This window comes from Misgurnus anguillicaudatus, chromosome 25, assembly GCF_027580225.2.
Source record: "Misgurnus anguillicaudatus chromosome 25, ASM2758022v2, whole genome shotgun sequence".
Classification (NCBI taxonomy): Eukaryota; Metazoa; Chordata; class Actinopteri; order Cypriniformes; family Cobitidae; genus Misgurnus; species Misgurnus anguillicaudatus.
Genome location: NC_073361.2, coordinates 29,873,615 through 29,893,887, shown reverse-complemented (window position 1 = coordinate 29,893,887; position 20,273 = coordinate 29,873,615). Strand labels below are relative to the sequence as shown.

Sequence of the window (20,273 nt, the reverse complement as noted above, 5' to 3'; positions counted from 1 at the left end):
ATCTCATAATGAAACAAATTTTCTAATTGATAATCATTGTTAGTTTACTGTAAGGTGTACAAAAACAAAGATTCTTACAAAACTTCTACCCAGGATCTCAGGATAATTATTTTTTTTTATTTTATACATATAAACACAACTATTTTAAGCAAATTGTTTTTTTTTCTAAATTCTAAGTTTACCTAAGATTAAAGCCACAGACTTATAGACAAAAATTTTGATCCATGTCAAGACTTCAGAATTTACAAAAATACTTTTTTTACTTTCCCCCCAACTTTAAGGGTTTAGAAACATTCGGTCATGTTTGCATTCTTCAGTTTGCAACAAATAAACATAACAGCAACACGTAATATTTGACGTTTTTAATTCAAATCAAATCCAACAATTTAATGGGGGAATGTTCAGCAGTCTGTGTTTGTGCTTGGGATCTGTGAGGCGGCTGGTTAGCTGGTAGTGTACAGCAGAAATTCTGCTCACAGGCTCCACTACCAACATCTGAACACATTCACAAATTAAAACAAATCTGAAAGCCAAAAAAATAAAACGGCACGATTTTCAAATGACTCAAAAGAACGATCAAGGATGGTTGTGGTCGGGGTGTCTGGGTAAATTGATCCTGACCTGATACAGGTTACAATGTATTTTTTCTAAAGATACACAGGGCAGGTCAAATTTCAATTTAAAACACTACGTGATGGGTTATATACTCAGCATGCTTGTAATACTGAATACAAGAGGATTACGTTATTGCAAAGAACAGTTGATTTATAATAACCTTGGTTCTTTCTTTGCCATATGAAAACCATGCATGGTGCAGTATGCTGCGACAGAACGAGTCATATTACAGTTTGTGAGGTGGAACGACAAGAGAGGTGTGTGTAAAAAAAGGCACGCCAGGGTCATTCCCAAACCAAGCAAACAGACAAGAGAAGCCTTCATACACACGAAAACACGATACATTCTTGCTGACGTGCATACTAAAGATAAACGCTTTACTATGCACACATGACACACACAAACACAGTCTGAGTCAGCGATGCCCGATCCTAAATGAATGTAGGGAAGGAGGATGTAGGGTTCTTGAGTTCAGTCAAACTCTGAGTCAGTACTGTAGCTGTGTGTGACTCGCTCTCTCAAACACGCACACACACAATCAAATATCTACTCATTCATACAACAAACACACAGAAATTTGGAGGTGGCAAGCGAGCTCATTTCTGATTTTTCAACTGATTGGAGAGCCAGTCAAGCCCCTCATAAAGCCCATCGCCGCTGGTCGCGCAGGTGGCCTGGATGTACCAGTTACGATGACGGAGGGCGTGAAGTCCGAGTTTATCTGTAATCTCAGCTGCATTCATGGCATTGGGCAAATCCTGTGAGAGAAAATTAATACAAAGCACAATTTGAAGAACTGATTTATTTACTTACATCACCCTTTCAGTCATTTATGATTACTGGATAAGAATGTATAATAAAACATTTAAATTAATGTTAAACAGGAAATTGCAACAGAGCAACATCATGCCAAGAAAAGTTTAGAGCTGACCACAACTAAAAAAAAAGACTAAACCCTAAAATCTATTACTTTCCATGCCTTGAAAAACGTGTGATAATTACTAGATGTCCATGACTATGGGAAGTGTACAAACTAATGCTAAAAAAGCACAAACAATGATACTTGCCTGTTTGTTTGCAAAAACCAATAGAACAGCATCACGCAACTCGTCTTCTGCCAACATCCTTGTCAGCTCCTCTCTGGCTTCATTAACTCGTTCTCTATCATTACTATCCACAACGAAGATCAGACCTAATACAAGGAGACAGTAATAGTAAGAAAAACTCTATGCATGCATTCATTTAGCAGATGTTTTTATCCAATGCGACTTACAAATGAGTGCGCAACATTTCACCCTTTAACAACATCGCCATGAATGAAATTCTAACAAAAAAGTACTACAATTCAAAGTCGCTAGTCCATTTAAAAGCTGTGTACTCGACAACGATTGCAGCCATAAATTGGACTTTTTTTATGCAGTTTGGCGGATCGTTTACACAATGATTACTTTTTTGGGCCCTAAAAAGGCAAACTTTTAAAGTTCAAGTATAACGACAATTATAGTATAACGATTTGGGACGCACATTATTTTGGTTGATTCGGTCTAAAGGCATGTGAGAGTGTAACCAAAACAACGACACCCTACAGGACTGTTTGTGCTGCTCAAAACACCAAGTTTATCACCAATTTTCCATACAAAATTTGCCGTTTTATAGTCCAAGGTCACATAAACCTACTCTGACTAAAGTAAGCTGCTTGATGCGTTCGTCATATTGAATGTTTGTATTTGGATGACAAAAAGATGAGAAATTAAAAAATCTTTTTTAAAAAACTTGTTTTAAAAGCATGCATCAGGTATATTTCAATGCACACAGTGTATCCATGTTGATTTTATTCAATACAATTACATTTGCACCATTTTTATGAAAGTTAAGACTGAATGGACCTGAAAATGTCAAATGGTGTAACCGCCAATTGCACCAAAGAATAAGAAATATTAAATATTCATCCACCTTGATGGCATGCAAGCGTAATCATAAAAAAATCATTTTAAATTTATTATTTTATTCGTTTCTAAATGTAAATTTTAATGCGTTTGTGTAATATTTGTCCGAACATATGCTGAAAACAGCTCTGTGTGCTAAATAATCTTTGACAAATGATAAAATGGTAAAAATGTATGTAAAAAAAATTAATTACACTAAACAAGATGATTATATTTTATTCCACATTTGTTTATGAATACATTTATATTTTATTTGATAAAATACCGGTTACACCAGTTGACAGAGACCGGTTACACCACATTGACATTGCAATATCCCCCAAATATTCTGTCAAAATTAAATACCAAAAATAAACTTGGTCCTCAAAAAAAGAGAATTTTTATACCCTTTTACATTTAATTGAACCATACGGACACAAAATAATTAACGTCACGTTACCCCAGAGTAGACAAACGTTTATATGCGCTAGGGATGTGTATCACCAACAATTTCCTGATACAATACGTATTCCGATACAAAGCCGTATCATACAATACTGAATTATGTATTTGTTCAGAATTTTATAACATTATTATTACTATCATTATCGGTTTATTGTACATTAAATAAGGAGTGTTGTACCAGTTGTGTTTTTGCTACTTATGTATTAGCTCTCACGCTCACACATTTTACACCTGCAGCTCTTTGTCATGTTTCTTCCCAAATGTGTTAAAGGAATAGTCTACTCATTTTCAATATTAAAATATGTTATTACCTTAAATAAGAAGAGTTGATACATCCCTCTATCATCTGTGTGCGTGCACGTAAGCGCTGGAGTGCCCTGCGACACTTCGAGCATATAGCTTAGCCCCATTCATTCAATGGTACCAATCAGAGATAAAGTTAGAAGTGACCAAACACATCAACGTTTTTCCTATTTAAGACGAGTAGTTATACGAGCAAATTTGGTGGTACAAAACAAAACGCAGCACTTCTCCAAGTGGATTCAAAAGAGGAACCATACACCATGGCGCAATAGCATTTGGGAGTACTTCGACTCGCCTGAAAAGTCCGCTCCCCTTCTTACTCTCATAATGGGAGATGGAGGGTGTACTGCGCAGAGTCTAAGTACTCCCAAAAATGCTATTACGCCACAAAACATAGTTCCTCTTTCAAACCCGCCCAGAAAAGCGCTACGCTTTATTTTGTACCACCAAACTTGCTCATACAACCGATTTTAAATGAGCAATTAGGCAAGGTGTGCAGATGCATACCCGGGTGAGACAGACACAGAAAGCTACCTTCAAAAGTGCATCCGAATCGATATGGAAGGGGCAGTATTGATGCGTGCATCATCAGAAGTTCATGACGATGTATCGTCATATTGATATTTTGAACACAGTACTAATGTGCGCAGGCTTGTAGTGCTTCTTTACAAGGTAACGTCACCATTTACTGGCCTGGCATACACAATAGAGCAGATTTTAAAATCTTCATGGATCTGTGTAAACGTGGATCTTTTTGACAGCATTGCCGTGTGTATGTGAAACTTTCGTAAACACAAATTTTCTGATTTTTACTACAGCATTGTCAAGTAAACACAGCCTTCCCCTGCAAAAACTTAAAACTTTATGATATGTGGTGGCAACTAGGATTGGGTGTTGTGCCCAATTTAGCAATTTTATTCCATTCTTATTTATATGATTTAATATCGATAAGTTATCAATATTTGATACCCAGCCCTAGTGGCAACTGTAGCAATAAAATGCACTGAAAAAATGACTTATATTTTCTATATTCTTGATTGTTGGAATAACTTCTCAGACCTTGAGTGTTCTGGAAGTAATGTCTCCAAAGAGGTCTAATTTTGTCTTGGCCACCGACATCCCAAACCGTGAAACTAATATTCTTATACTCTACCGTTTCTACATTAAAACCTGCAAAACACATTAGATGAAAAATTATGATTTCAATGGCAAGCCAGTGCCTACATACACAAATTAAACATTCAGATCAGCACATATATTGTAGGACTCAACTAAAGTACATTCTGCTAAAAATAAAGTCAGCTAGTAATGTTAAGAACAAAGACTTTTTGTGCACCATGCAATACAAGTCAAGTGCATGTGAAATGTGTGTGTTCAGGGTGTGTGGCTCAGATACTGTACTAGCAAACTGTGAAAGACAAACAACAATGAAAACAGATGAAGTCTTCATACGTACCAATAGTAGGAATGGTGGTAACGATTTCTCCCAGTTTTAGTTTGTACAGGATGGTCGTTTTACCAGCGGCATCAAGACCAACCATGAGAATTCTCATCTCCTTCTTCCCAAATAAACCCTTAAACAGGTTTGCAAAGACGTTCCCCATGCTTCTCACTGCGAACGAGATAAAAGGCATGAAAGTTAAGGCAAGGTTTAAAATAAATATGTATATGATGTCTGAACAAATACAGATTGCCATAACTCATCAACAGTTTACTAGAGGTGAAATGTTAAATACAAGTTTATCAGGTTGAACACACTGTGGTGGATACAGTAGCAGACAGAGATCTCCAACTAACAAAAATATCTAAGCTTTAAAGCAGTCTTCAATAACTTATTTTTAGATCTAAGCCAAATATAAGTCTAACTAACTTGATCTTAATATAAAACTAGTGCGTTATTTTCATGTCAAAAAAATGTAATGCCATAAAACGCCTGTTATAATAACATTACAAAATACAGACTTGTCTCTACTGTTAATTGCGTACAATAAGCTGACATATCTCTTTAAACGTGTATAAAGTATAAAACATTTAATATGACGTTTTTCGAGCGGTTTTCTTTAAACAAACTGATTTTATGGCTTAACCATCTTTAGCAGATTAGCCAACTAGCCACACACAAGATATGAGCAGCTAACTGACGCTTTAACTGACAAATTCGGACATTTAGAAATTAAGAAAGAAACTACTAATGGTCTCAAAACAGTTGTCAACAAAATAAGGATGTTTATTATGAAAAAAGTCAAATAAAATCACCTCTAAACGGGAACTTCTTGGGCTTTCTGTCTCCACTGCTTTAGCGCACCGCTGTCACTGCAAAATGGCGTATGTCGCAACTCAACGCACCGGCTTCACAAGCTCCGCCTACTGTTCTTAAATATCCAATCGTAAAAGGAGAACCACGCATAATCCCGCCTTTTGCGTGTAAGGTCCAATCAGGATGAAAGAAGGATCCGGGTGGATTTGGGAAATGAGGAAGTACTTACTTCCGATGTATTGACACGCCTCAGTTTAAATGATTTGAGTCTTTGCGCACAATATAATAATAATAATATACCCTAGCTTAATTCAAGAAAAATGTAGTCAAAAGCTCCGATTCATTTTCAGCATTGTGCAACTCAAAAAGTGGAAAATTAGATATATTATATTACACATACAGAATTAATCCACTACGTAAAAACATTACAAAAACGTACCAGCTCATGTTTGAGTTGAGGGAAATGAGATGGTGGATAAAATGGCAACGCTGGGTATAAAGAAGGATGACATCGATATAAAGATACCATTAAGCAAAGTGCATTATAAGGAAATCTGTTATAAATATCTGGCAAGAAAACTGGAATGAGGAGTTAAAAAGAAGACACCTTTATAATTTTCAGGATAAAGTGGGGAGTGCAAGAGGAAATATGGATCCAGAAGGGAAGATACTATTATCTCTAGGCTACGCATTGGGCACAACAGATTAAATCAGTATTTGCACATATAGAGAAAAGTGAGACAGATGAGTGCATGCATGGGGGAAGAGATCTATTTGTGGAAGAACTAAAAGGATTAAAAGTTAATTTAGCAATTAAATATTTATTCCAGAGTGCACATGAACAATCAAGGGTTTACCAAATATAATTTAAGTATTTGAGAGACACACGTCAGATAAACATATTTTTATTTTTTAATGGTATTTGCCTTTTCCTCCTCCTTGGTATTCATCCCAGTAGGTGGCGGTAATGCACCAAAATCTGCTTTGCCACCGCTATTAAACACAAAAGAAGCAGAAGGACGACACTCATCATATTTTTCGCTTTGTTTTTTTTTTACTCATCTCCTTAGTAGCTAGCCTGACGTTGTCATACATTCTAATCAGAATTTGAGTCTGATACGCTCGATTGGGCTGTGATTATGGGGCGTGTTTCAACCGAACCAGGGAAAAATGCAACTGCACGCTGCAGGATAGACCTACAACCAATCAGAGCAACGCAGTGTGTGACGTATGTTAAGCGACGCTTACTTGTTGTCAACAGAACTGAACTGCACGCACGTTGGAAGAAGTAGAAGAAGATGAGCGTAAACGATTTTTGCCGTTTTTGTAAAAGGAATTTAAGGAGAAATGGAGTAATTTCTAAATCGAGACTAATTTTTGAGAGAAACAGTAAAGATAAATACTTATACGAACAACTTCTCCGTTTAGGAGTAAAACTCCACAAAACAGCAGAAAAATCGTTTCGCATGTGTCATCCCTGTGATAAGTTAATAACACGTTTGGAACGCGACCTGCCTGTGTTTAATAAATTGACAGACGAGGAAGGAGACCATGCTGAAGAAGCGTGTTCATCTCAGGCATCAGAGAAAAGCGACCGGGAGCCTACTCCCTTCAAGACGCCCAGGGCTCTGAAGAAGTTCTTCCCAAATCCTTCAACTTCAACGTGTACAAAAACGCGAAAAAGCATTACAGAGGTAAGCTTGTTGTTGATAAATGTCTAGTTATTATGACATGACTATGAGAAAGCTTACTTTTCAGGTTACAAGTCAATAAATGGAGAAAGAACTGCCAGCATGTCTGTATTCATTGAGTTTCAGGATGAAACATTACCAGAAAGAATGGAAATATTGCCGGAGTGTGCAGAAGGAAACAAAAGGTGTACAAAATGTTGGGGAAAGCATAGATATGAGGAATGTGAAAAAAATGTAAAGACAAAATGTTGTAACTGTGGTGGAGAACATAGTGTAAAATATGGAGGACGTGAAGTAAGAAAACGGACCGTAGATCCAACAAATTTAAAACAAATAATAACTTAAGTTATGCAGAGGCCGATAAACAAGTTCAAGAAAAACAAAAACAAAGGAGAGGTTATGGTCAATAATGCAAGAAGCCAGGAAGATGTAAGAGACTCAAGAGAGACTTCTCTGAACATGCAGAATTTTATATTATTTATATGTTATTAATTGTAAAGCTCATGTAAAACACAAATCAGAGAAAATTAAAGTAATCATGAAAGGTACTGAAAAAATTCTTGTTTGTTAAGTTATTTCAATGTATCATATTACTAGAAAACTAGAAGAGTCCCAGGGAAAGACATCTAGTCAGTATAGTATGGCCTGATGCGTATCCTTCAATGGAATGCAAGACGTCTAATAGCAAACGGTCAGGAATTGAAAGGTGCTATAAATTAGTAAGAAATGTTTATTTGCATTCAGGAAACTTGGTTGAAATCTTCACTGGATTTTGTAGTGGCTGGTTATAATAGTGTCAGGAGAGATAGGGACAATGGTAATGGATGGGTGTTAATGACCCGAATGGAGAGGTAATAGAGGAAATAATGGAATTAAAACATTTAATATGTGTAAATAATGGAGATGGTAGTAGAATAATTGTTGTAAATGGAATAGAAACAGAAATTGATACCACAATTATGTCTGAGTCTTTAGCAGGGAGATGTTGGTGGGAAGTGAAGAAGGAAAGTACAATGGGAAGTGATCACTCACTACTCAGTTGTTTTAGAGATGGGTATAAGATGTGATATAAATGAAATAATTGGGAAGAAAGTTGAGTTTATAATAAGGCAGACTTGGTTAAATTAAGGGGAAAACGGTGATGAAATGTTTGGATTAATTAATGTTGATTATAAAATGGAGATATTAATTCAGAGTATTAAGTCGACAATAATTGAGGCTGCAAATCAATCAATTCCTAGAAGAAAATGAATGAGGAAAAGGAAGATAGTGCTATGGTGGAAGGAAGAACGTGGAAAAGTATAAGGAAAGAAATCAAGTTTTTTAAGTACTTAAAAGGACTCACCGTTTTGAAGATTTAATCAACTATAAAATTATACAAGCAAAGGTAAGAAGAACTATTAAAACAAAAAGGAATAAGAGAGACGGAAGTGGATAAAGTGTGGCTTTATATCTTTTTATGCAGATGATGGTACTATATGGAAGCGAGGAAGGAATTAAGAATTTATTGTACAGAAACTTAAAGAAGCTATCACTGAGGTAGAAAAATTATCATATAAGTGGGGATTTAAATTCTCTGTGGAAAAAACGAAAACTTTATTGTTTTCAAAATGTAGAAAGTAAAGAGTTTAAATTGAAATTATATGGACAAGAAATACAAATGTGTCATGTTTTTAATTTTTGGGTTTGATGAAAAAATCACTTTGAAAATGCACATTCATAAAATTGTAAATGTAAAATAGTATTGAATGTGATGAGGTGTTTAATGGGAAGAGAGTGGGGGGGGGCCTGAAAATCATTTTGGGTTGATACATTATAGTTAAATATTGGTGTATAGTGTATCAATCCGCTGCTAGTTTACTAAAAGAGTTGGACAGGATAAAGTGTACTGCTTTAAGATTATGTACAGGGGCAATTACAAGTTGAGATGGCATTAAAATGAGAAGGACCATTGGGTAAATATAAGAGGGTATATCCAAGATCATCCCGCGAAGATTAATATAACACCATGTTGGGTAAAAGAGAAAAAAGAAATCAAAAGTTTTGGTTTGGAAGTGCCTAAAGTAATAAAAGAAGTGGAAATAAATGAAACCCAAATAAGTCCTGCAGTTCTATGGGTAACAATTCCATTGTGCTTAATTTTACAGCCTACAGTAGATATGACATTATTAGATATATGAAATGAGGAAGAAACAAAACCAAGTATACAAACAACAAATAGGTACATACTAGATAATTATTTTTGTTACACACATATATTCGGATGCTTTAAAAGACAGGGAAGATAAGATGGGAGTGACTTTTATTGTAACAGATTTTGTTGTCAAAGTCAATAAACGAATTTCAGATATTTTGTCGGTATACCTTGGTGAAAGTATTTAAAGGATACAGCCAGGATTATTTAAAAGAATATAAGATAGATAGTTCCTGACCGACACTCCAAATCAGTAGGTGGCGGTAATGCGCCAAAAAGTTGTTTGCCAACCGCCAATATAACACCAAAAGAAGAAGAATTATTGCGCTTTACAGGCATCACTGCACGCAACAACTTTGTTTTATATACAGAATCAACAATGGTACGACAAAAGAAGTGTGTTTTGGGGTGTAAGGAGAAGAAAACATTGTTCAGCTTTCCAACTAACCCTGACGTAAGACAACGGTGGATGCAGTTTATTTTCCCCGGACAGAAACGTAAATGCGAATGGATTTATGTTTGTTCGCTGCATTTCGAAGACAATTGCTTTACAAACAAGGCACAGTTTGACGCAGGATTTGCTAATCGTTTACAACTGATTGATGAAGCGGTCCCAACGTTAAAAGACTCCGTTCAGGAGTCGGAACCACAGGTGGTAAGAAAATCAAAATCGGCGCATGAGTGCATCTTGTGTAAAGAGGACTGTTACTCACTGTTTAAAGACATAACATTATCCAAATGGTGATGTTGTAACGTTTTGTCCCCTGTTATAGATCGTGGATAATTCATGTTTGCTGTCTTCTGGACAGTTTTCTGCTATCAAGTCAATGACACTTCAAACCCCAGAAGGGATGCAAGCGAAAAGTAAAAGTGACAGACAGCATGCAAAAACAACTATTGACATCGGCGAAGCTTTTCCGCTGTGGCGAACTTTCCGAGAAGAAAATGGATTTAGGTCTGACGCGGAGCTGGCTTTTTACTTACTGAAGAGGTTAGAAATAAATTGTTTGACATTATGGGGATGATGTGCAAATGGAAATGTTGACGTCTGCAAACATAATGCACTGTTGGGGACTAAAAAATGTTGCTACAAAAAGAGTTTCAGCAGGGTGTTTAGAGTATGCTATCATATTGGTCTTCCTAGTTGTCAATCATTTTGGTAATAGAGGGTATGAACGTGACGTCACCTTCGGCGAAATTGACTGCGGTTACCCCCACTGATTAATTTCAGTTTTTGTTTTACATTTAATATTTAAGTACATTAACGTACTCAAGTAAAAGTACACAATTTTAATGTAATTGGGTATTAAAACTATTTTCTACGATTTCAAAGATTGTTCATTATTAATAACCTCGTTAAGATGCTGGTTATGGTTCTACAGTAAAATCCTAACAATATGAAGAGAAAAAAATACTGGATGTAAAGCGCAAGAGAAGTTGACCACTGTCCGGTGTAGCAGCCGATTTCGTTCTCCTCGGAATGTCTGTTCCCCTTCTCGCTTTTTTTGTACACCCAGCTATTTTGTTTCTTAATATTTATTTTATAGCTTAGATTATTGTGAGCTGTATTAGTTTGTACAAGCTCTATATGCTATGCTATACTAAAACATAGAAATAAATAAAAAAACACGCAGATATGCTTAGGTACATGCGCAGGCGCTGTCCGCAGAAACGCTTTTTCGACTGGAAGGGGTAAACAGACATTCCGAGGGGAACGAAATCGGCTGCTACACCGGACAGCTTACATTGGTCAACTGCTCTCATCCAATCCCGCTCCACTTGAAACTCCACCTGGCGTTCGCGTCCCCCTCCTGCGACATAACATTTCGCGGGCAAGCAGCTTGACAGTCTATGGTAGCTAGCAAAGTAGCATCAGCTCAGCAATGGAAAAACAACAAACCGACAGCAGCAAGCGGCCCCTGCTTGCCCCTACACTCAAGGTTGGACGAAAAAGAAAGTCTGTAGAGGAAAGAGCAGAGATTAAAAAAAAATGCGAAGAACGTCGGACTCGAAGTAGAATTAATATAGGGTCCGCCATTGACCGTTGGAGGAAGATACAGGGAGATTTGGGACTGAAAACCGACGCTGACGTGGCTGACTTTTTGTTGAGCAGGTAAGCATTTATTTATACATTTATGGTGTGAGGTGTTACATAAATATCTTTTTATCAGTCTGACAACATGCTCATGCTGCCGATCGGCATTGGCATGTAAGCCGTTTAGCATCAGGTAGCACAGAGGGGAGTCTGTGTTTGTGGAGGGGCGGGATGCGTTTGTTAAAACTTCCCAACCGTCTCCGGCTTTCTCGACCGATTTTCAACATCGTAGACTACAGCTTTAAGCTTATAATAGTCAGTTTTACTGGCGTTTTCGCAGCAGCTGCTATGAAAACCAGCCATTTTGTTGAACGTTTGCCACTCAACATGGCGAGTTCCGGCGTGGTCACGTGGAAAGGTGACGTCAATGCATACCCGACAAAAGCCTAGTTTAAGGGCTGGTTATACTCGCGCTTTGGTCCGCAACGCAAGCCTCCGCGGATCGCGCGCGCGTCTCACCAAACGGACGAGGCGTTTATAGTTAACGCGCTCGCCGTTGCACTATTTTTTTAACCACCAGGCGGCGACGCGAGCAATAAAGTCAAAAACAAACACAAAGAAGAGGATAGAAGAAGTCGTCCGCTGGAACAACCCTACTGCTTTTAACATTAGAGTTTGTTATATATAAATATGAGAACATGAATAAAACAACTATCTTTTAAATATGTCTTTATTAAACATTATCATTTCATTAACGTTTTTACTAAACAAATAGTACAGACATCTTAAGGTTTATATTTTATTCCTCATCCAGTGGTTCATTCAATACAAATATAAGCCAAACATTCTGATTCATGTAAAATAATTCGTGTTTTAAACTGCAAAGTTTCCATACTTTACTTCCAGAGTGTCAGATAAATATATACATTGTTTTGCTTGGATTTATCAAAGAGATACATCACAGGCTTGCCTGCTCGGACAGACTCGCCTCGAGTTCGGTCATTTTCGGATGCGGAGCCGCGCGTAAAGTTACAAAAAATGCCGTGCACAGCGCCCCGCGAATTGGGGTCTCGCGCACCCAACGTGCGCGACCGCCCACTCCGCGTTGACGTCATTTTTGCCGCGCGGACCAACGCGCTCTTGCGGACGCGGCGACCATAAACTAGGCTTTATAGTCGCCGCGTCCGCAAGAGCGCGTTGGTGCGCGCGGCAAAAATGACGTCAACGCGGAGTGGGCGGTCGCGCGCGTTGGGTGCGCGAGACCCCATTTCGCGTGGCGCTGTGCACGGCATTTTTTGTAACTTTCCGCGCGGCTCCGCATCCGAAAATGACCGAACTCGAGGCGATTCTGTCCGAGCAGGCAAGCCTGTGACGTATCTCTTTGATAAATCCAAGCAAAACAATGTATATATTTATCTGACACTCTGGAAGTAAAGTATGGAAACTTTGCAGTTTAAAACACGAATTATTTTACATGAATCAGAATGTTTGGCTTATATTTGTATTGAATGAACCACTGGATGAGGAATAAAATATAAACCTTAAGATGTCTGTACTGTTTGTTTAGTAAAAACGTTAATGAAATGATAATGTTTAATAAAGACATATTTAAAAGATTGTTGTTTAATTCGTGTTTTCATATTTATATATATCAAACTCTAATGTTAAAAGCACTAGGGTTGTTCCAGCGGACGACTTCTTCTATCCTCTTCTTTGTGTTTGACTTTATTGCTCGCGTCGCCGCCTGGTGGTTAAAAAAATAGTGCAACGGCGAGCGCGTTAACTATAAACGCCTCGTCCGTTTGGTGAGACGCGCGCGCGATCCGCGGAGGCTTGCGTTGCGGACCAAAGCGCGAGTATAACCAGCCCTAAAGGCCGCCGTACGTGCGCGTCCCTTTCTGCGCATGCGCACTTTAAGGTGTATTTGTGTGGTGAGCAGCCATTCATTGAAGTTTGCCGTTCTCAGCGTGTTTTTCAAAATGGGTCGCAAGAGAAAAACTGTCTACGAAGTGTATGACAAGAGGAGAAAGACTACTGAAGAAAGAAACAAGACCAGAGTGTTTTTGGGAGAGTATTTCACACGCTGGCGTGCGCTAAAAGCACAGGTTGGGCTTCCCACAGATGCTGCAGTCGCGAAGTTTTTACTTGACAGGTAAAGTTTGTCATGCTATTTGGAGAAATCCATTTAAAACACTGCTAGTAAAAGTTGATGTAAGCTATGATTTGCGATGCTAGCCCTTGCACAATCACGCGCCGCGCGTAGTGGAGAGCATTATGAACGATCAGCTGTTTACCAGTTTACGTCCAATAATGGAAGCAAACACGTAACAACTAGAGATCCACGCTAAGCCACGCCCGAAAACCGCCACATGCCAATAATGTTTAGCAACCGTAACTAGGCGCGGGAGGTCTGTCAAGCTCTCGAGCGAGGGAAACATGCCGAAGCGTTGTGCGTATGGCTTGTGTAAATCTGATACCCGGTATCCTAAAAGTTTGGATGGAGGGGTGGAATTTTTTCCCTTCCCGAAACCTAAAACCCAAGGAGAGAAATGCCGTACGTGGATCACGCTGTGTGGAAGGCCTCATTCACAACTAAATGTCGACAGGATTAACAAAAACACCTACGTTTGCTCCAAGGTGAGAGCACGCTAATGCTAGCTAGCTAACTCGGCACATTATTGCTTGGAAATAATATTTTTTATAATGCATATATTTAAACGTAAAATAAGATGATTAAGCCAAGACGGAGGCTGACTGACATACTTTTAAAAAATATTTTAGCATTTTGTTAATGGACGTCCTACTCCCGAGGACCCCAATCCGATCGCGGCTCTCCCGGCATTAACGTTAGTTCTAGAGAGGGGACATCAGGGGGCTTGCCAGAGATCTTCAAGGAAAAGGTTGGTGAAAGGTTGTGTTGTTGATGTAACTTGTGGCTCAGCATCTCTAGCTTTTACTAGGTGCAAGGTGTAAGCAGTAACCTGGCGCGCTTAAAATATAAGCGGGAGAATGTTATCGTTGCAAAGTGGTCAAGCTAATGTCTTGTGTTTATTCCACAGACATATGGATCAGCTGTTTGATTTATAATTATTAAATTACACTGCTGTGCATGGAAAAAACAGTTTCTCGACTTGTGTATTGTCAATCAGTGTATGAGGCTGGTGCTTAAATTTTGATTAAATTATTTTCTAATTGGTTGCATATTATGGTCTTGGATAAGTTATATCCTTTGAATGCATACTGCAGTCCCTTTTGTCTTGCCCTCTCAGTTATTTCACCTGTTCGCCAAAAAATGACTAATTATCTAATAGGGAATGTCTGACACCATAGACTTGACAGGTGCCAAAGCAACAGTAGCTAAGGAGGGCGGGGCTTAGCGAAGGTAAACATTAAATACATTATTGTGGGTTCACACCAGCTGCGTTTAAGGCGTCAATTTCGCTTGAACATTTTGAGTTTACTTGCTTCATTCGTGCGTGAAATTCTAGTCATCAAGACGTTCACCCGGAAATTCGCATCATGGGAGAGGCTTCTGCAACTCCGCTCGATTCCCGTAATCCTGGTGCGTTTTCCGCCAAAGTTCAAATTTGTCAATTCAATTGAGGCAGAATTGCGTCTGCCGCGCCGCAAGACCTCCAGACGTGCGTCAAAGCGTCTTCACATTGACTTAACATTTAAATCACTTGCACTTGACGCCTCTACCGCGGCTGCTGTGAACACAGCATTTGACTTCCTGAAATAGTTTCTATTAGGGATGCTCCGGTCAATGCCGATCTCCACTAATAATACGTGGCCGATCACTATTCTGAATCTGACAGCCGATCTTATTACAGCTATTTCATGTACTACGGCTTTTGATCAGTAAGTCCTTATCGATCTAAAAATCACTGTTAGTTTGAGTCGTTTATAACATGCATTTGAAAAAGCAACACTCGTCAAACATAATTATTAAACATATTCTTTATTATCATGAAAATACCTGAAAAGGTTTTAAGAACAGCAATATAATATATCCTTCAGCCATTTCATGGAGCTGCGTGTCATCACAGCTGCGTGTGTATTGTTCCTCGTCTACAGCGCATTTTGAGTTTCTGCACAAGAGCGCCCCCTGGCTTTTGGATGTAGCGGCATTTCACCGTAATTCATTGAGAAACATAGCAAGCATTATCGCCCGATTGATCGGAGCATCCCTAGTTTCTATTCGTTTTATTTCAGTAGGGAAACTTGAAACTAGGGCTGTCGCGATTATGAAATTTGGCTGATGGTTAATTGCCTAATAAATTGTGAGGATTATGACGATTAATTGCCTGTTTGGGGCTTTGGCAATTATGACGATTAATTGTCTGTTTTATTGCTTTGACATTTAATTCACATAATGTTTTTGTTTGTTTATTAAATAATTTTCACACATGATCCTAATAAGTTAATATTAGTAGGCTACTTGACCATATGTCTGTAGTGTCTGCAAAAAAATAAATTACTTACATATCCTTAAGAATAGAATTTTTCACTTCCCTAAATTTTTTGGAAATGTATGTTTTACCTGGCAGTTCAAAGTTTTGCAGTTTGTTTTTTCCACTGTATAGAATGGCTATGGTTTTGATTTTTTGCGTTACACTGTCCTGTAACACAGGAGCGCCATCTGATTTATACAGGCACTGCAGCTCCCCTTTGTGTTTTTTAAAGTGATGTGCAATCATTGCGGTGATCTGAAATTCTCACGATGAGGTCAAACAATTGCGATGGGACGATTATTTAATCGTTGTGACAGCCCTACTTGAAACTAATCCTTGCACTATTACATAGTCTGTCTACATTTAACCAGTTTATCTCTCATTCATTTAGGTTGCGTGATGAAGATCTTTCAGTTCGGAGTAAAAAAAGAAGATTGGAGACGTTAACTGATGTGCCTGCACTGCAAGCAAAGGTACGAGAGAAAGAAATGTTTACATGTTTGACTTTAAAATGACAAATCTGCAGTAAATAACCATTCTCATCAAACTGTCAGCATTTGTCCAACACAACATACTCATAGCTTTATGTTCAATATGTGGATTTTTAGGAAAGTGAGAGAAATTCATCTCAGTCCAGCCAGGACCGTCAGTCCACAGATAAAGATGAAGACATGGAGGTGGCAGAGATCTGCTATGAAGTTCCTTTTCCATCTCAGACAGTAAGTCATCAAATACAGTCTCAACTTCATACTGTTTGTCCAGTTCTTATTACTCCTACAGTTACTCGAGGGTATGAACCTAAACTATAGCACAACTGAACTTGATGGTAAGTTAGCACAGTGTTATGAAACAAAGGGTGTGTCTAAACAAGTTCCCTTGTTCAGTAGTCAGGGTATTGATCAGGGAGTTGGACATTCAGTCCGACATGTCAGTCGCTAAATATTTCCAATGCCCTGGAATGTTCGTTCCCCAAAAATTTCTAGTCAATGATTCACAGCCTATAGAGATAGGGAACTGACTTAGAAACACCAACCTTTTACAAAATCAAAAAATGTAAACTAAATCTACATCCTTGACATCAGTTATGATCTGTATTGCTCACCAACAATTACACACTTTATCAAAACTTCTTATGTCTTTACAAATAACGTGTGCATTTTCTGCCATGTAGGATGAATTGGCAAAGACTGAACTAAAGTCAGAAGTCCAGCCAAAATTGGAAGAACAAGCAAGATCAGTGGACCAGCTTAAGCCGGAAAACCAGATAAAGATGGAAGAACAAGCAAGATCAGTGGACCAGCTAAAGACGGAAGACCAGCTTAAGTCGGCAGTCCAGATAAAGTTGGAAGAACAAGCAAGATCAGTGGACCAGCTTAAGCCGGAAAACCAGATAAAGTTGGAAGAACAAGCAAGATCAGTGGACCAGCTTAAGCCGGAAAACCAGATAAAGTTGGAAGAACAAGCAAGATCAGTGGACCAGCTTAAGCCGGAAAACCAGATAAAATTGGAAGAACAAGCAAGATCAGTGGACCAGCTTAAGTCGGCAGTCCAGATAAAGTTGGAAGAGCAAGCAAGATCAGTGGACCAGCTAAAGACGGAAGACCAGCTAAAGCCGGAAAACCAGATAAAGTTGAAAGAACAAGCAAGGTCAGAAGACCAGCTTAAGTCATCAGTCCAGATAAAGTTGGAAGAGCAAGCAAGATCACAGGACCAGCTAAAGACAGAAAACCAGATAAAGTTGGAAGAACAAGCAAGATCAGAAGACCAGCTAAAGACTGAAGACCAGATAAAATCAGAAGTCCAGATAAAGTCAGAAGACCAACTTAATGAAGATTTCTGCAATGGTTTTGTTGCTCCATCATTAGGCAATGAAGATCCACGGATTTCTACTTCAACCACTAAAAAAGAAATAAAAGAAGTTCAATTTCTTTTTTATGCCTTTTTATTTGGTCTAAAACTCAAGTTAGTTGGAGCTAACTACCCAAATGACCATCACAAACTGAAAAGATATAAATAGATGTTGATGAATAACTCGGATGTTATTATGAATTTACTCACTTGTTTTCATTCACTCCTTCAAGTGGACTCTATTAGTGTATTCAAGTAGGTAATAGTGAATGAGGGTATGGGGGGGAACTTTGGACACAGCCTTAAGTGCGGTTCACATAATAACGATAACTATATGTAATAATGATTTTTAAAATTATATTTAAACAAAAAAAGTATAGTGAAGTTCAACTACAACGATAAAGATACAATTAACAATATTGTTGGGATCACTTTCTTGGGGCTTTTTTATTTATTTATATATTTTATGAACATTAAACCATTGACAGCCAGTCAAATCTATTTGAACTTCAAGTGCATGCACATTTGAAGTGACAGATGACATGGTGGAGAAGCTCATTGCTGAGGTCCATAACATAAAATTACCTCATGTATCCAGCGCTGATGCAGGGAAATTACATAATGCTTTTTATTTGTGGGTGATTCTCATGAAAACAACTTGGTTTTAAAAATGTCAAGCATGAAAATGTAAAAAATTGCTTAAATTTTCTTTTTTTCCCACCAGACATTGAAAAACAAAGTCTGGAGTAAATGGGAACATTAATTTAAAAACTTTTACTTATCATTTAACGCTTTTTGTAACATAATTAAAAAAATTAGTCCTAAAAAAATCTCATTACCGCAACAGTCAGAAAACATCAACACTGACATATTTTCAAAATGACATGACAAACCTGAAAGAACATAATTTGGAGATTCTGGACATGCATTTAAAATCAAAGTATTATGCTTCTATTAATTAAATTAACATTTAATAAGCATCTGTTGCGGTAATGATAATCAAAATGTCGTGTAAGCATTCTGACAAGACTATATTTCAAATTAACTGTAAAAAAATTATCTTACCTGGTAGCCATCTTGAAGTAACTGGTCCATGTGCTTGGTCACTCAAAATCAAACTTTATTAAAATTCTTTATGTGTGCTTAAACTGTTCTCAAAAAGTGTTGCGGAGGATGAGAACATCAGGCATGGACACATAATTTTCCTAATTTTTCTTCATTATTATTATACATGAATATTCAGTAAATATTTTTTCTGTCATCTAAAGTAGTTTAGCAAAACATCCATTTATTTTTTTTTCTTAATATTTTTGTGTTAATTTGATTAAATTACAACATAACGCATGTTCAAACACAGCCGGACACATTGCGGTAATGAGAATTTCAGCAGAAAATGAGATGACATGTACAATTATAAATTCTTATGTTGAAATCACACATTGTGCAAGGTAGAACACAGTATTGTGTTAATTCTGATGCTTTTTAATGTTACTATATTACACATTTTAAAGCTAAAATCATTAGTGCCGTGGTGTTTCAATGGTTTTGTGAGAATCACCCATGTATACATTGACTAAGATATAAGATTACACCAAGTACTAGATTTAGAGTTATGCAAAACGCGTGTTGAGGACATCTGCTATATCTAATTTGTAAATACAACAAGAAAAGCCAAAACATTTATTACAGGAATCCCATTGAAGGTAAGTGATAGAGTGAATAAACAAAGTTATTTAATGTGTGGACGCTATATAGTTGTAGTTATCGTTAAAGTGTGAACGGCCCTTCAGTTCTGTCTTTTTGTCATCCCCAAGGCAACGCTTTACATTTATGCCTGTAACTACCAAAAAATATTAACATGATGATGATGATTATTATTATGTGTTTAAAATTTAAGTCTCTGATTTTGTTCTGCCTCATAGGAAGAACCAGTAGAGACTGAAGTACAACCAGAAAACAGACTTGAGATCAGCATGGACTCTGTTACTACATCAGACAAAATCACTCCCAATTTTGTTCAGACTGTAAACCCAGTGACAGTGCAAGTAAAAGAACGGCTAGTGCCTAATTTCACAGGACTTTTAAGGACTTGCTTTCAATGTGGAGAGCCAGTACAGGAATGTACAACCGGTTCATCTGGGAGCCTCAACCAACTTCAGTGGAAATGTTCAAATGGACACCGCATATTTCTTTTCTCCAACAGCAACCTAACACAGACACATACACAACTGAGCTAGTTTATATAAAGGAGTGTCCTTTAAATAAAGGATTACTTTGATATAACATCTTCATCAGTGGAAATGTGCAAAAATAAGACGCATGTAGATTTTGTAAAGTTGGATGAAAAATAAAGGTTTACTCTGTTATAACATAATTGCTCATCACGGGTGGAATATTGTAAAAGGATTTACAAGTTGTAGTAAACAAAAATTTTCTTGAATGCTGAAAGTCATCAGCAACTAGTATGGGTGGCTGCAGGTCGTAGT

General features: G+C 37.7%; 2 protein-coding genes across 6 annotated transcripts; one reads left to right on the top strand and one right to left on the bottom strand.

Annotated features, from left to right (window-relative positions):
• Positions 1–347: 347 nt before the first annotated feature.
• arf2b (ARF GTPase 2b) lies at positions 348–5,706 on the bottom strand. The gene is made up of 5 exons (XM_055182879.2): positions 5,565–5,706; positions 4,765–4,920; positions 4,368–4,478; positions 1,683–1,807; positions 348–1,373 (listed from the first exon to the last, which is right to left on the bottom strand). Exons 2-5 carry the CDS (start codon positions 4,910–4,912, stop codon positions 1,212–1,214), a joined length of 546 nt encoding a protein of 181 aa, XP_055038854.1. The 5' UTR covers positions 4,913–4,920; positions 5,565–5,706; the 3' UTR covers positions 348–1,211.
• Positions 5,707–6,796: 1,090 nt separating this feature from the next.
• Positions 6,797–20,159, top strand: LOC129426501 (uncharacterized). 5 transcript variants are annotated; one of them, XM_073864150.1, is made up of 6 exons: positions 6,797–7,259; positions 10,224–10,441; positions 16,331–16,412; positions 16,548–16,658; positions 17,111–17,858; positions 19,714–20,159. In XM_073864150.1, the coding sequence occupies exons 1-6, from the start codon at positions 6,864–6,866 to the stop codon at positions 20,022–20,024; spliced, it is 1,866 nt and encodes a 621-aa protein (XP_073720251.1). In that variant the 5' UTR covers positions 6,797–6,863; the 3' UTR covers positions 20,025–20,159. The 5 variants fall into 5 exon arrangements, with proteins under 5 accessions (XP_073720251.1, XP_073720252.1, XP_073720255.1 ...); XM_073864151.1 differs by lacking the exon at positions 6,797–7,259 and adding an exon at positions 9,746–10,105; XM_073864152.1 differs by lacking the exons at positions 6,797–7,259; positions 10,224–10,441 and adding exons at positions 13,688–14,122; positions 14,267–14,385.
• The last annotated feature ends 114 nt before the right edge of the window (positions 20,160–20,273 follow it).